The 15,961-nt window shown below is 38.6% G+C and overlaps 2 protein-coding genes across 5 annotated transcripts; one reads left to right on the top strand and one right to left on the bottom strand.

The window, feature by feature from the left end:
- Positions 102-2,590, top strand: LOC109728184 (pentatricopeptide repeat-containing protein At5g19020, mitochondrial). Its single transcript, XM_020258533.1, has one exon. It carries the CDS (start codon positions 286-288, stop codon positions 1,984-1,986), a length of 1,701 nt encoding a protein of 566 aa, XP_020114122.1. The 5' UTR covers positions 102-285; the 3' UTR covers positions 1,987-2,590.
- LOC109728185 lies at positions 2,500-9,149 on the bottom strand. 4 transcript variants are annotated; one of them, XM_020258535.1, is made up of 8 exons: positions 8,985-9,149; positions 8,201-8,276; positions 6,803-6,954; positions 6,450-6,583; positions 5,982-6,325; positions 5,682-5,888; positions 5,492-5,572; positions 2,500-2,975 (listed from the first exon to the last, which is right to left on the bottom strand). In XM_020258535.1, the coding sequence occupies exons 2-8, from the start codon at positions 8,242-8,244 to the stop codon at positions 2,705-2,707; spliced, it is 1,233 nt and encodes a 410-aa protein (XP_020114124.1). In that variant the 5' UTR covers positions 8,245-8,276; positions 8,985-9,149; the 3' UTR covers positions 2,500-2,704. The 4 variants fall into 4 exon arrangements, with proteins under 4 accessions (XP_020114124.1, XP_020114123.1, XP_020114125.1 ...); XM_020258534.1 differs by lacking the exon at positions 8,985-9,149 and having other exon boundaries at positions 8,201-8,929; XM_020258536.1 differs by lacking the exon at positions 8,201-8,276 and having other exon boundaries at positions 2,508-2,975.

Below are 15,961 nucleotides of genomic sequence, written 5' to 3'. Positions count from 1 at the left end.
GAGGGCCAGGAAGGTGGCGGAGGAGGGTCGAAGAGGGGCAAAAAAAATAAAAAGGGGTCGCGGTGCGGCCTCGGCGGGGTCGAAGGGGAGGAGGATGGGAGCACCCGGGCGAGGGCGAGGCCATGAGGGGCAGGGGCAAGGGGGCCGTTTGCTGAAAATTTGAATCAAATTTGTAAAATCGAAAAAATCGTTCGTAAAAGCTCAAAAACATGTGAATTTTTTATAAAAATTGGCCAAAGTTTTAAGTACTAATGCGGTAGCGACACACTCTCCCACCTCTCCCGCATGCCCCGGGGCCGCCGCCGTGATCGCGACCGCGTCTCCTACACCGCCCTCATCACCGCCATCTCCCCCGCCGATCGCCCCGATGAATCCCTCCGCCTGCTCCGCTCCATGGCCCGCGACGGCGTCCCCTTCGCCGCGGTCGCCCTCGCCGCCGTCCTCTCCGCCTTCGCCCGCCACCGATCCGCCCCCGGAGCGGCCGCCACCGCCGCCGTCGCCACGATGGTCCACGCGGCGGCTGCGAGGTCCGGGCTCGGCGCCTCGGTCGTCGTCGGCACCAGTTTGGTCCACTCCTACTGCGCCTCCTCCCGCCTCGCGGACGCGCGCAAGGTGTTCGACGAAATGGGCCGCACGCGGAACACCGTCACGTGGAACGCCCTCCTGAACGGCTACGCCAAGGCCGGCCTGACCGACCGCGCGGCCGAGCTGTTCGCCGCCATCCCGGAGCCCGACCTGGTATCCTGGTCGACGATGGTTGACGGGTGCTTGCGCGCCGGCCGGCTGTCGGCGGCGCTCTCGACGTACAACGCCATGCTGCGGAGCCCCGCCGGCGCGCGGCCGAACGAGGTGCTGCTCGTCGACCTGCTGTCCGCCTGCGCGCGGCGCTCGGCCGTCGAGGAGGGCCGGCAGCTCCACGCGGCCATCGCCAAGGCCGGGCTGGACCGCCACGCGTTCGTGCAGTCGACGCTGATCCACTTCTACGGGGCCTGCGGTTTTTTAAACTCGGCGCGCCTGCAATTCGTGTCGGGTAGCAAGGATCACGTCTCGTCGTGGAACGCCCTGATGGCGGGGCTCGTCCGGAGCGGCAATGCCGACGAGGCGCTGCGGTTGTTCGACGCAATGCCCGAGAGAGACGTCGTCTCTTGGAGCACCGTCATTGCCGGGCACGCGCAATGCGGCCGCTCCGGCCTCGCGCTGGAGCTCTTTCGGCGGATGCGTGCCGCCGGGGTCGAGCCTAACGAGATCACGCTGACGAGCGCACTCTCCGCCGTCGCTGGTTCCGGGACGTTGGAGCAAGGGAAGTGGATCCATGACTACGTCGTCGCCAACTCCGTCCCTCTCACTGATAACTTGATCGCGGGGCTCATCGATATGTACGCAAAGCGCGGGAGCATCGCGAGCGCAATGCAAGTGTTCGATCATGCGAGGCGCTCCTCGTCTTCAATTTCGCCGTGGAACGCGATCATATGCGGGCTGGCCATCCACGGGCATGCGGAGACGTCTCTGAGCTTATTCTCGCAGCTGCGGAGGACCGACATCAGGCCGAATTCGATCACATTCATCGGAGTGCTGAACGCGTGTTGCCATGCCGGGTTGGTGGGCGCAGGAAGAAGCTATTTTGAGTCGATGAAGAGGGAGTACGGGATAGAGCCGACGATCAAGCACTACGGTTGCATGGTCGACCTGCTAGGTCGGGCCGGGTGCCTCGAAGAGGCGGAGAGGCTGATCGAGGCGATGCCGATGGAGGCGGACGTGGTGATCTGGGGGACGATGTTGGCCGCCGCGAGGACTCACGGCAACGTGGAGATCGGGGAGAGGGCTGCGGCGAGCTTGGCAAGGCTGGAGCCGAGTCACGGCGCGGCGAGAATACTCCTATCGAACATCTACGCGGATGCTGGTCGGTGGAGCGACGTCGCGACGGTAAGAAGAGCAATGCAGGAGGGCGAGTTTGAGAAAATGCCGGGACGCAGCGGCATTCTGTGACGACCCACCGTACCCACCTTGCGGCTTGGCTCAACACGGCCTGTCGGATTTCGTCGCGGATTCGGATTGAACAAAGCTCCAGATGGCTCTGCTCTTTCAGTGTCTGAACCTCTGCATTTATGAGACAGTGATTGATTCTTTGATGTTTCTGCATCATTTGAATGAAGAAGCTCCAAAGCAATGCAATAATCCTTGGTTGAGCTTAAGATGGAAAATGTGATCTTAAAATCACCAGTTTTACCATCGCGATTTAGCGAGCGACTGCCCTGTCACAGATTTTGGACCAAACTGAACCCGGATGCGGCATCGCAGCAGACGAGGGCGGAGAAGAAAAGTGCCAGCATCCGCCATTAGGAAGTTCATGTAGGGTTTTGAAACCAGTGGAGAAGAGCTTCAGAACGAGAAAACGGCGATTATCGCAACTAAAATCTCAGAGTAATCCAACATTTCATTCAAATAAGCAAATTCTAGTTGTTTATGATCAATAAAACTGTACACCATCATACTCCAAAATGAGCAAATGACAACAATGTTTCAGGTTATTTAATGTTAACAAGAATATACAAAATGAACACGAATGTGCATTTAAGTCCCCCTTCTTTTTTTTTTGTCTACAGAGACTATATTTGGTAAACTCTTTGCCTCTTGCATGTAACCCTTCTCTTCTATACTAAACAAAATGAAAACTATACGCCGAACGAAAACTGGCCAATTATGGTCAAGAGTTTACGGTTCTGGAATCCAAACACCAACACTTGTAATCGGGAACCGACATGTTAAGAAGATCGTCCGGAGACATTTTCTCCAGATCCCGCCATCCTGAGGGGTCAAATGGGTTCCTTTTGCTTGTTGTCTCGACATCGCCGCCGCTGCTGCTTGAACCAGGAAATCCCCCATTCAGGTGTGGCTGAGATCGCATTCTTTTGTAAAGCCTCAATGCGGCAACACAATCTTCATACGGGTCGTGCGCACCGCTTTGGATGTCGTACCTGCAGGAAATAATGGATCGCATTTTATTTCACATCAAAGTTCACGACTTTAGGAATCTTTACTTGGAAAAAGAAAACATAGTATTAGAAATTTTATTTTTAGGCTAAAATGCAGAGACTCTATATACTATATCTTATATCGGCTTTTAAGCCACTACAAGGTTTTCCAATCTGTTGCAAATAATAATAGAATATTTTCTGAAAATATAAAAACTGCCTAAGAATAGAAAAAGGATTGGAAATGAAGAAGGACAGGAGGGCTGACCGAATGGGGTAAAGTGATGGCGGCTTCTAAATCAAGGGGATAATATGCAGAGTTTTGAAGTCCAGGGAGCAAAATTGTAATCACGATAAGTCGAGATTTTTGCTTTTTTGTGCAATTTAGTCTTAAATGTAGTCAAGAACATCTGATGTGCTAGGATTCAGAGTAACAATATATATATATATATATATATATATATATATATATATGCTAATTTTTGAATTTTTTTCTATGCGCTGTGTGAACTTAGTGAGATAATATGGCCTCAAAACTAAGTTGTTGCTAATCTGATCAAAGAAAAAAAATTGGACAGTAACAGTTATGATATTTGGCACCATAAAATTCAAATATATTCTCGCTGAGCAGGAGGTCGTGGAAAATGTAAGTCGTAGGATGGACCTACCCGCAGAGGACGATAGCGCTCAAGTTGAAGTTTGTAAGTTCATAAATCTTTATTTGTCACTTTTCGATCTGATAATGCAGTTTTAAGGTTTCATAATGTGAACTATAATCTTGAAGGTTTGGAATTTGATCGGTTTTAGCTTTTCGGAAGCAAATGAATTTTGCATTTGCTTTTTCACGATGTTGTAGTGGTTCAAACTTGTTATATCACTCTTTACCTGTTGTGGATGGATTAGTAGGTTGTGGTAATAATTGTGATTACTTCTCCACCCTGTTCTAATTGTATTATGTGTTTTGCATAATTTAATCAACTTAATTAGACAAAAATTATGCAAAAGCACTTATTCTGATATGTGGACATTATATTGTCAGCAGCCAATATAATCATCCCAAGGTAAGAATAAGCAACACCTTAGATCGGTCTCAAACGATCTACTGGAGACACTTAAGACTAACTTGACGGAATTAATTTAACTTTTGCCACAATACATAGATCATCGTTCTCTCATCTAGGTTCTTCTTGTTATCCATCTTAAGATTTTCTAGATCCATCTAAGCAATTGCCATTCTTTGATATCATCTTAATCTGTCATATATGGGCTTCACAATGGAAGCCCTTGGGGATGTGCCCACACTTGCGCCATAAATAGAGTTTTCCCGACTACACGAAGCTAGTGTCAACAAAATTTGTACAGTTTATCCCCTATTATGGAACAAATAAATACATTAATTGCACAATGGTAGGATACCACGTGAGCATGAAAATGAACTAGCTATTACAATAAAGGGATAATTACCTATATACCTCTCATACGTTTGAAAATATCCGATTTATTCTTTTTTTTTTTTCTTTCTAAAATATCCTTCATATGTTCCACCGTTATTGCAAAATACCCCCACAGTTATCTCTTGTTAAATTAACTTGAGTTAAATATGAGTTAAACATCTACCACAGCTAAAAAAAATTAAAATACCAATTTTACCCTTAATTTAAGGGCAAATAAGAAATGTTGATGACGGTAGAAGAGTATATTGAAAAAGATCAAAAGTCAAAATATTTTTTGTGCTCCTGACTTTAAGGGCAAATAAGAAAGTCGGTGATGGTGAAAGGGCATATTTGAAAGGACAAAATAGTAATTTTATAGAGATAACAGAGTTCATTAACAGATTTTAACTCTAGGGTTATATTAGAAATAGGTTGGAGTGTAAAAAGAGTATTTCCAATATTAGCCTTCTAAGAGGAGTAAATTGAAAAGTCGAAAACTTTTTAGGAATATATAAGCAATTGCCCCTACAATAAAAATGCNCTCTCTCTCTCTCTCTCTCTCTCTCTCTCTCTCTATATATATATATATATATATATATATATATCTTGAAAAACTTTCTTCGAGTACTGAAATTTCAGTATCGTGCATCAACAACTAATTAGGAATGTACTTCATTATCGATGTCATGACATCAATAAATTCAATGTGTAACATGCTCCTAGCAAAAGCAAGTTGATGATAACAAATTCTCACACTCGTCACCCACGTGTGGCCTCTATGACACCGTGGCTCTAAGTGCAAGTTGAAAACAACATGAGATATTGAAAGAATGACAAAAGAAGAAAAGGAAATAGCAATTTCATCACAAGAAAACAAGATACAAATATTGAAGGGGGGTAAACAACTCGGCGAATCATTTCCTGTTACAATCTATTTAACCATCGCGTGTATATCATGAGAAGGAAGAAATCATTGTTCATTATTAGCAATTTTCACGGACGTAATTAGTGTCGGGCAATTCTGAATCATAAGTGCGATGAAACTTCCTGTTGGAGAGAGATAAAGCTGATTTAGATATTACTTACCCTAAGTGCATCCGAGTGAGGTACTTCAGTGAATGGCTGATCAGATTTGTTCTCATTAACGGACGATACTTTGCTGTATCCCTTTTCATACAACAAAAAATTGAAGTGAGAGCTCCGACAACAATACTTCAATTTTGGCCAACAGATATATTAAATTAGGTACTACTTTATGAGGGAGTTAGCAGTTTACCTGATCAAGTGCTCAGGATAGGTCATTTTCAGGCAATATAGATCATGATCTAAATCATGGCCTACAAGAAGCCTTGCTTTCCCACCTTTTAGGCGAGCTTTCCATAGTGATTCCCCATTGTATAGTATCTCCTCAACTTTCTCCTTAATTTCCATGAGAGGCACGGCATTTTCCAAATAATCTTCTTTTAAACCAGTTAATTCATACCTGGAAGTTATAGGCAAGATTTATCTCACAATCAATATGAAATGAACCAAATGTTTTTTTCGTTTTTTATTCTTCATTATGAAAGAAGGTTACCTGAAATTAGTGACGGGGATGACAGGCTTGACATAAGAATGGAAGATTACATTTTCATCTTCATCAATTATGCACACCCGTGCACAAAGATCAAGCGATCCATCACTTCCACCACCCACCATCTCGCAGTCCATCGCAACCACTTCAGGTCCTCGGTCATCGTCATTCCCCGTGCTTGAATCCATAACAACCATTTCATCTACATGATCATCATCATTTTCCATGCTTGAATCCATATCAACCACTCCAGCTACTTGGTCCTCATCATTTTCCATGCTTGAATCTGTAGCAACCACTCCAGGTACTCGGTCATCGCTGTCCTCCATCCCAGGCTGCACACATTTCTTCAGAAGAAATTCACTCACATTAAGAAGAGAGGGAGAGTAATATGAAATCGGAAAGAACTGTACTGTGTAATCACGAGCAGTATAACATTCAATCCCAGGTTTGCTTATTGCCTTCACTCACAGGTGACAAGGCAGGGGTCATGCGACACGAGTCCTTGTGCATCTCAAGAGCATTGGAACTATCAAAAATGTTCAAGCAAAGTTCGCAACCATTTGTGCTAAATATGTTTGCACATTGTCCCTTCGGCAGTGGACCTACCAATAATAGCATAGAATAATGAGCGACAGGACAAACTATTTCAACTAAAAAAATGCAAACAACTCTCCAGCTGTTGGCAATTCAAACTATCAGATATGTTAAGCATCAGTTTAAAGTTTAGAATCTGATTGTTTGTTAAAAGATCATATAGATAGATATTATAAACTAGGCTGTGCATATCAATTTCTAGTTCTGTAGAGGAGTCGAATTGGTACCTGTAAGATGTTCCCTCACAGATTCCCATGACTTGCAATGCTTTTTGCAGACCCCACACTTCGGTTCATGAAAAGAGTGGTACGACACCCTCATATGTTCAATAAGATGTTCCCATTTCTTGTATTGTTTGTAGCATGCAGAACATTTGTGCCTGTTAAACAGTTCGGAATTACTAAGGGATTTATTGTGTGATCAAACAAATATTATCTTGTTTCATCACGTACACTATCTTTCCAATCCCACAAGAAACTCCTCGTACTGAGTATAAGTTATCATTGGATAACTTATTCCGACATCCAAACAAAGTCTAAGCAGTGTAGATATTTCCAAAGCAAGCTGAGGCAAAAGTGGTCACCCTAGTATTTTACCATTCCAAACTTTTTCACCATACCTTTTCTGGTTTAGTGATCATGATTTGGGCTTCAGGGATTTCGTTTCTAATAAAAAATCTTTTATCCTAATCAACATAAAAATAATTCATTTGCGAACTAGTTTACATGGACATTGACATGGCGCACGATACGATCTGGACATTGCGAGTTGTAAGCTTAAATAATATTAGGATGATAAGCCAACAGGGACATATGTGATAAATATGAAAACTTATCGAAGAAAAACACTCATTATGATTTTGAAAGCAATAACATTTGTTACATTTCCATAATAATTTTCTCACTTATAGAAAGCAATTAATCTATCTTAATTGGGAGATATTAAAACAAGAAAATTCTCATATTAAGTTCTATCAAGAATAACAGTATAATCAGCCACGCATTTTAAGGAACTAGAATATTTATGTCAACAATCACTTCCAATACTACATCCAATGAAATAAAAGATTGACTACTTACATTTTCTTATATTTTCCTATATACAATCGACACATTTCGGACAAAAAACATGGACATGCATTATCACAAGGGAGATACAATGGACATGTGATAGATACGCGAAGAGTGAGCAGGAGGACCGTGGACACACAGTCAACACGTGACAAACACGTGTCCCTGAAGTGCCTGGCGACGAGATACAACTGAACAAGGCAACATTTTTAAATTGTCCGTGTTTCCTAGTTTGCAAAAGCATGTATAATTAGCATAAAGCTTGTTTTTCTATCCGTTAGAAGCATATATTACTGCATGCACAAATCACATATTCGCCGACAAAACAAACTATAGGTCATAAGAATATAATCAAGTTGTTTTTACTCAACTTCGGATCTCATCAGTCCAAAATTTCAAGGCGAAGAAAAAGTGCGAAACCTGACAAAGATGCTGATCGAAAGCGGTATTAGAGAATGTTCTCTATTTGAAGATTGACAAAAACCCTTCAACAACTACACATTGGCAGGAAAATAGTAGAATCACAAGATAGAGAGCATAGCATCAAATCATTACCGATTAAGGTGTGTAAGTAACTTTAAATCAATATGGAACATCATATGCAAAGTTTTAAGTGCCGATCAACACAAGCCTGTCCACCATATCATACCGTGCCAACAAAATATCAGCACGAATATTTTATTTCAAGAACATACAAAAGATTTGATAAAGAGATATAATAAGCAGTTAGAATATATAGGCGCCAAAGAAAATAAATAGGCTATTTCTGTGCGTGCACACATCAGCATAACACGCCACGCACCGTGTTATACCGTACCAGTAAGTTCTCGACACGATTTCGTGCCATGACACTTAAATTCTTCATCAACTTTTGACCACTATAGTTTAACTTATAGCTAATGGAGCCATTAACAGCACCAAATCCACAAAATAATTGAAAATTGAGAATTTGTGAATCAATTAAAAAAAAAAATGTTGGAGGGTCTATTTCAAAGTAGCCTATCGACAAGGGGTTATGTAACGACCTGACTCGCTAGTAACAATAACTCGTTGGGCCAAAATTACTAACCCAAAATGCTTAAGTCTGGTTATTATTACTAACGTGTAAGTTCCACATATTTTAATCAAAATTATTTTTTCATCCGACAATGTAGGATTATTAGGGCGTTACGGGTTCTCCACACATTTTCACCAAATAAAAAAAATATTGGCAATACTAAAAAAAAAATAAAAAAAAAATGAAAGAGTAGAATCAAGCAATCGTTCTCATTCCCCTAATAACCAAATCAAAAAAAAAAAAAAAGAAAAAAAGGAAAGGAAAGGGAGGGGGAGAGGTGACCGTTGGATCTTGGGAGGATCCTCCCGTGGCTCGCTCTCCATTGGGAGCACGGGGGGTAAGCGGGTGGGTATGCGGCGACTCGAACTCACCGGCGAGGGGCGCGTGAGTGAGGAGTTGAGGAGGAACGGGGACGAGAGAGAAATGGAGTGGGGCGATGTACTCCGCTCTCATCGCCCGTGCTTTAATAATAAATAATAAAATATAGGGTTAAATGCATATAAGTCCCTACAAATAGAGTGAATTGTATATCTATCAACACTTCTAATATTTTCAAATATATATAGAAAAAGCTTCAAAAATACTCCCGGTGGTTTCGTCGTTTCTCACTTTGCCTCCCTGTGGTTTAAAATGTATCAAATTGCATCCCTGTGGTTTCGTTTTTATCTTTTCGGTAGTTTTTTTGTTAATATTTTATTAAATTATATATAAAAAAATTCAAATACCCATCTAGATTTATCAAATATTCACCTTAGTACCCTTTAATTTTAACTTTATCACTGATTTAAAAAAAAAATTAATAAAATTTGATAAGAAAAAGAGAAAAAAGAAACCACAGGGGGGCAAATTGATACATTTTAAACCACAGGGGGCAAAGTGAAAAACTATGAAACCCCAGGGGGTGTTTTTAAAGTTTTCCTATATATATATATATATGATTTATTACTGTTCGGAAACGGTTTATATTTTAACAGTAAATAAATAAAATATCAATTTTACCATCATAAATGTCCCTGCAAAAGCCACAAGAGAATAATATAAGAAAGGTAAAAATGTTAAGTTATCTCATAAATTAATCAGGGTTAAGTGTTTAATCTATTGGTTAATTAAATCTTTTTAACGGATTCTAACGGTATGGATATATTCAAAAATATTAGAACTTTTGTAGGGATTCACTATGTTTGCAGAGACCTGTATGCATTTAAGCCTAAAAAATTAAAGGTTTTTTTTACACTTAGCCCCCTCATATTTTTTTTTTTTTAAGTGGCCCAAGCAAATTGATATTTGCATATACGGCATTCTCCTTACCACATGAGTATCATGTTGGTAATTTTAAGTTGAATATGGTGATTAAATTTTCGTATTCATATTCACATTTTCATCTTTTTTTTTTAACTTAGGGGTAATAAAAAAAATACAAAAAGGAATAAGTGATTCAATTATCGTGTTTAAACACGGTAATTCATTTAAAAACGCCACCTAAGTGCTCACGTGGTAAAAAAAAAAAGGCTATTTATACAAATATAAATTTACTAGGGCTATTTATAAAAAAAAAGTTTTAAGGGGGCTAAATATAGAAAAAAAAAATCCAAAATGAAATTAAAAAAATTCCAGTTTGAAGGATCGGCTCGGTTGAACCGGTTTGAAGTTTAGATCAAAATAGACTTTCGGATGAATTAAAGTTCAAATAACTTTTTCTTTTTTCTCGGCTTTTTGTTTGTATAACTGTAGAACCCGAGTTTTTCTAATTCTATTATTTATTTGGTAAGAAGTGAGTGAAGTAAATACTGGAGGTGTAAGAAAAAAATTAATAGTTATTCTTTTTTCTCACTTCTTTTTCGTAATTGCCATAGGTCTCGGGTAGGCTAAAATAATTTACGCTCTTTTGGAGAATTTAAGTTTTAATTGAAGATAAAATTATAATAAATCAAACAATAGAAGTAGACATTTACAGTTAAAAATTAATTTGCCTGTCTTCATTTTCAGTGCAACAAAACACACTTAGCTACTCATAAATCACAAATCTCCACAAAGAAAAATTAAATGCGGATAAGTAAATAGCACACCAAAATTTAATATGAAAAAAAAAATCTCTAAATTGGAGTAAAAATTGATAGAATCAGTCACACAAAAATAATACATTATGAAATAAAAAAAGTACATGATAATTAGCGAATCCACGGACTCAAATTCATAAACGCTACGTTCTGAATCCACGGAACAACGCCAACCCTTCGAATTCGCGACGTACACTCCGTCCAGAGCCAAAAAAAAAAAAAAATTGTTCCGAATCCAACTCAATAAGATCAACACATGTATATATTTCTCCCAAAAATATCTATTAATCTATTAAATTAAATATAATGAATACTCAGTTGGAGGTGAGTTGATGTGGAGCCTCCACATTCATTTGGGTTTTGGGGGGCCACTAAATTTTTTCTAATTTTAAAATTCAATCCCTTATCTATTTTTTTCAAATTGAGTTTTTAATCTATAAAATTATTTTTAATTGGGGTCTCCACTATTTATCTTATGTTATAATTGATGGAAGTTGATATGTTGGTGCTGATGTGGTGCTGAATTGGCATAATTTTTTAAATTAGTAGGATAATTCATTCCCAATCTTTTTTATTTTTTTAATTGTGGCTCTTTAATTTTATTAACTAACGGCTCTTGATTTTACTTAGAGCATTTTTTTTTCTTTACTATATATATAATTTTTTTTAGCCAACTTTGCCTTAATTTTTTAACAAATTCTTTCTTATTTATTATTTGTTATATTTATATTCTATAATATTATTATTAATAAGAGTAACAAAATTTTCTTACAGCTAATATATATATATAGGGCTACCTCTCTCTCATTATTTCATTATATATATATATATATACTATTATAGCCTAATATTTATATACTATTAATATAAGGCGGTTAGTGGTGATTGGTGGAAACTTCCCAAATACTTCTCTGCATAATTGTATGTGTGTAATTCTAGACCACATGCTCAAACTCTTTAATACGAGATTCAAAATTATGTTAAAGACTAATATCTAACATTATTAGACTTTGTATATCAGATGTATTAATTCAAGTTTTGATATTAAAAATTAGTCATCTAATATAAATTATGATGTACTAAAATATTAATATACACAAATACAGGCGTAATTAATTTCTTTTTCTCGCGAAATCAATTTTAACAAGATAAAGAAACCTCTTCTCCTATTCTTCAATTTGCATATGTCCTCAACTTTAACTTTGAAGTTAAAAAACTTATTTATTTATAGAATAGTTATAAAAAATATTAAGTTTAATTGAATTTTTAAATAAAATTTTTAGAATAATTTTACTCTACAAATATTAAAAGTTAAGAAAATATTAATAAAAAATATTTTTAATAATATACATAAGGCTATTTTGTAGATTTTTTTTAAAAAAAACATGTCTTAAGCTATAATTTTCTCAATCTTAAAATTTTAATAAATATACATTTTAATCAATTGAAATACTACATATCCGCTGCGAAGCGCGGGCCCTACACTATTATATGCATTAGATCACTACAAACACTAAAAAGACTACTTCGAATCGTGAATTAGTACTTCGAATCTTCGAGTTGTTCTTCATAACTTGAACTCTTCAAAATTCCGACTCCACCATCACAAAATTTCTCATCCAAGAATTAAAAATTTGATAGCAAAAAGGGCTAAATACTATCAATAGTATTCCAACCCAGCTATATATATATATATATATATATATATATATATATATATATATATATATATATATATATATATATATATATATATATATATATATATATATATATATATATATATATATATAGTCCGGCTACTATTGTCACGCCCCGGGACACAGCGGAAGCCCGCCCGGCACGTGCACAGACCCGCCATACGTCTAAAACATATAAGGCGTCTAAAGTAAAACGATAAAAGAGACAATAGAAGAAAAACGTCTAGAAGTATCAGAGCAATATACATTATCTAGATACTAAAGCAATGAGAAGAGTAGAGAGCTAAAATCACTAATAAATCATAAAGTAGTACAACCTAAGATCCAAATACAAGTGCTAAAAGAGTACATAGGTGGTCTCTATACATGGTAAACAAAATCCCTTGCTCTCCCAAAACATAAAAAGAGGAAAAACCACCTAAGAGTGAAAGTGAATCCTCGCTATTTAGCTAGCGATCCCCTTGCTGCGGTCCCGTGCCTCCGCCGGTGCAGAGAGCTCTGAAAGAAAAACATAAAATAGCAGACGTGAGAACTATTAAATAATAGTTCCCAGTGGGCAATTACTGATTTCAGTGAAATGCACCACTAGGCCCAAAACTAAGCAAGTAAGGTAAATAAGGTAGGTAAGAATAATATGAACAATTAACTTGCTGAAATGGAAGCTCAATATAACATGAAGTCACTATTTTCATCAGTAATAATCTACCGCATGATCTCTACTTAGCATAGAGTTGCATAAGTAATAAACTATCATATGATCTCTACTTAGTATGAAGTTGCATAAGTAAGAAAGCAACTACTATAAGCATGTGTACAAGAGTATCCAACATGTAAATGCATCAGCATGCAACTAATCTAATGTCCATAATGTAAATAGTAAAGATGTCATTGTTTACTATTCTAGTCAATGTTCAAAAGGTACGATATGTCACTAGTAATCCAATCCTGTGGAAGCTACCCGTAGGTCGTCCGGTCTGCGCCATACTAACAATGGTCCCGTGGCAGTCAACATCCCCACTCTAGGAATAAGCCTCCCCCACGGCATCCCATTTTAGCACCCAATCCCGCATCGGCGAGCATATGTCACGATGGCTATCTCCGGAGTGCCGACTTGTAGGGAGCGATCATCACAAGTATGTGCGAATGAGTACAATGGCATGCAAGCGAATAAGTCCGTCTCAGGTCTCAGTGGTTCATCACTGTTTCATCGGATCTAAAACCCGGAATACAGCCCATGTCCCAAAGACCTGCCTCTATGTCATCGTGTCTAAAACACGGAATATAATAACTGTCTCAATCGCCTATCTCTATGTCATCATGTCTAAAACATGGAATATAGCAGATGTCTAGGTGGCCTACCACTATGTCTCCAAGTTACAGTTCAACAATTTTCTAGTTCAAGTGCCCCTTTATGACACTTTTGCTCACTAAGTCATAGCATGGCAATTATATTCAAGAGTATATAATTCTAGTCATTTTCCACATAAGAGACATATTTTCAAGTTGAAATAGAGAATACGTAGTACATGCATGCATACTACTCATAAGGCTCTACTACATAGAGTGAAGTTTTCATGATACATAATGCATGTGTTTTAAGCATTCCAAAATTCATATAAATTCTACTCTTTATGAATATGTATGCATTTATAGTATACGAAAATATTTAACCACATAGGAGGCGTTTTTTCCTATATCAAAGAAACCAAACCCACCAAAGTCTCGCAACTTCTTCGTTTGCTCCGACGAAAGTGTCCACTAGTTTTCTAGCACCCGTACGCGAAGGAATCTCTCTCGCTCTCCAAAATAGAGCTAGAGTCCTTCAAATCCAACCTAAATCAAAGTTCTAAACCAATCAATTTGGTTCTAGAAGCTACAAATCCAAAATCTCCATTTCTAACCCTAAAATTCAAAATCTAGGGTTTCATCATGTGAAATCTATCAAATCATGTATTAAATGAAAAATACATGTTACTAACCTCTTAAGTAGCCTCAAACCAAGTCCAAAATCAGCTAGGGTTGAAGGTCTCCCTTCAAACAAGCTCCTCTCACAGTTCCAAGTCTTCAACAATGGAGGAAACCCAACAAAAAGCAAGGTGGAGAAGAGAGAAGAGATCAAAACCAACCAAAATCCACAAAAAATGGTGAAGAAATCAAAGGGGGAGAGTCTCACCTTGTTCTCCACTAGTCTAGGGCTTAAAAGAGTAGCTAAGGGGGCTGGGGTGGTATTTAAAGAGGTTGCAACAATTGCAAATACACCCCTCCCCGAAACACCCCATTCTGCACTGCGTACCGGTACACGGGTTTGTGTACCGGTACACATTCCACGCACCAGCCCAATCCGAGCCTCGGGTTGGCACGAGATCTGCCTGCGTATCGGTACACAAGCCCCGTACCAGTACAGCCATCAGCGTGTACCGGTACAGCCATCAACCCTGTACCGGTACACAGCCCTGCTGAGGCTACCCCGAGAGCTGACCAAAAATCCGACTTTTCGGACTTTGGTGTTAGGTTTTAAACCTCCAATCTCGGGGTTCGAACCATGGGTCGGAACACTGTCAACGACCCTCCACGAAGTGTGGAAAAGCTCAGAACACAAAACAAACACTCGAATCTTGCAATTTGCAAAGGTCCAGTGCGTCACAACTATTCTTTTATGAGTACAATCGCCTTCGTACTCATAAGTCGTTTTTAATGATAGAGCTTCTGAATCGACGATCCATACCGTTAAATATTTTCTAGGGCATTTAAACTTCTAGAAATCAAATTTCATAATTTTTTGATATCATTTACCTTACGATTAAAAGGTCACAAAATTGACAATTTGTAATGGCCGGTATGAAATACTTGCTTGTTTAATGGTGCAAAAGAATCGGACTAGGTTGAATTTTTGATAGAAAATTCTATTCACTACCTAGATAAAGATCAATAACTCCGATCTTAAATTGAAGGATCCGATTATCCATTTTTAGGACGTCGTTCGATTTTGACTGTTCATTTTATGCCCGCTTGATGGACTTTATTATGATTTCGAAAAATTACAAAATTTATTTTCTAAAAGTTTCAAATACTCTAGATGATATTTAACGGAGTGGATCGTCGATTCGGAAGCTCCATCATCGAAAACAACTTATGAGTACGAAGGGTCCAATACTCATAAGAGTATAGTAACCCTACTCTATATGAGTCTGGCTACTATATTCTTATGAGTACGATCGCTTTCGTACTCATAAGTCATTTTTGATGATAGAGCTTCCGAATCGATGATTCATACCGTTAAATATTTTCTAGAGCATCTAAAACTTCTAGAAATCAAATTTCATAATTTTTCGATATTATTTACCTTACGATCAAAAGGTCAAAAATTCACAATTTTTAATGGCCGGTATGGGATACTGGCTAGTTTAACTGTGCAAAAGAATCGGAATATGTTGAATTTTTGCTAGAAAATTCTATTCACTACCTAGATAAAGATCAATAACTCCGATCTTAAATTGAATGA

The sequence above is a fragment of the Ananas comosus genome, linkage group 23 (genome assembly GCF_001540865.1).
Source record: "Ananas comosus cultivar F153 linkage group 23, ASM154086v1, whole genome shotgun sequence".
In the NCBI taxonomy this organism is placed as follows: Eukaryota; Viridiplantae; Streptophyta; class Magnoliopsida; order Poales; family Bromeliaceae; genus Ananas; species Ananas comosus.
Note: the sequence above shows the minus strand (reverse complement) of the source record. Positions and strands in the feature narration are given on the sequence as shown.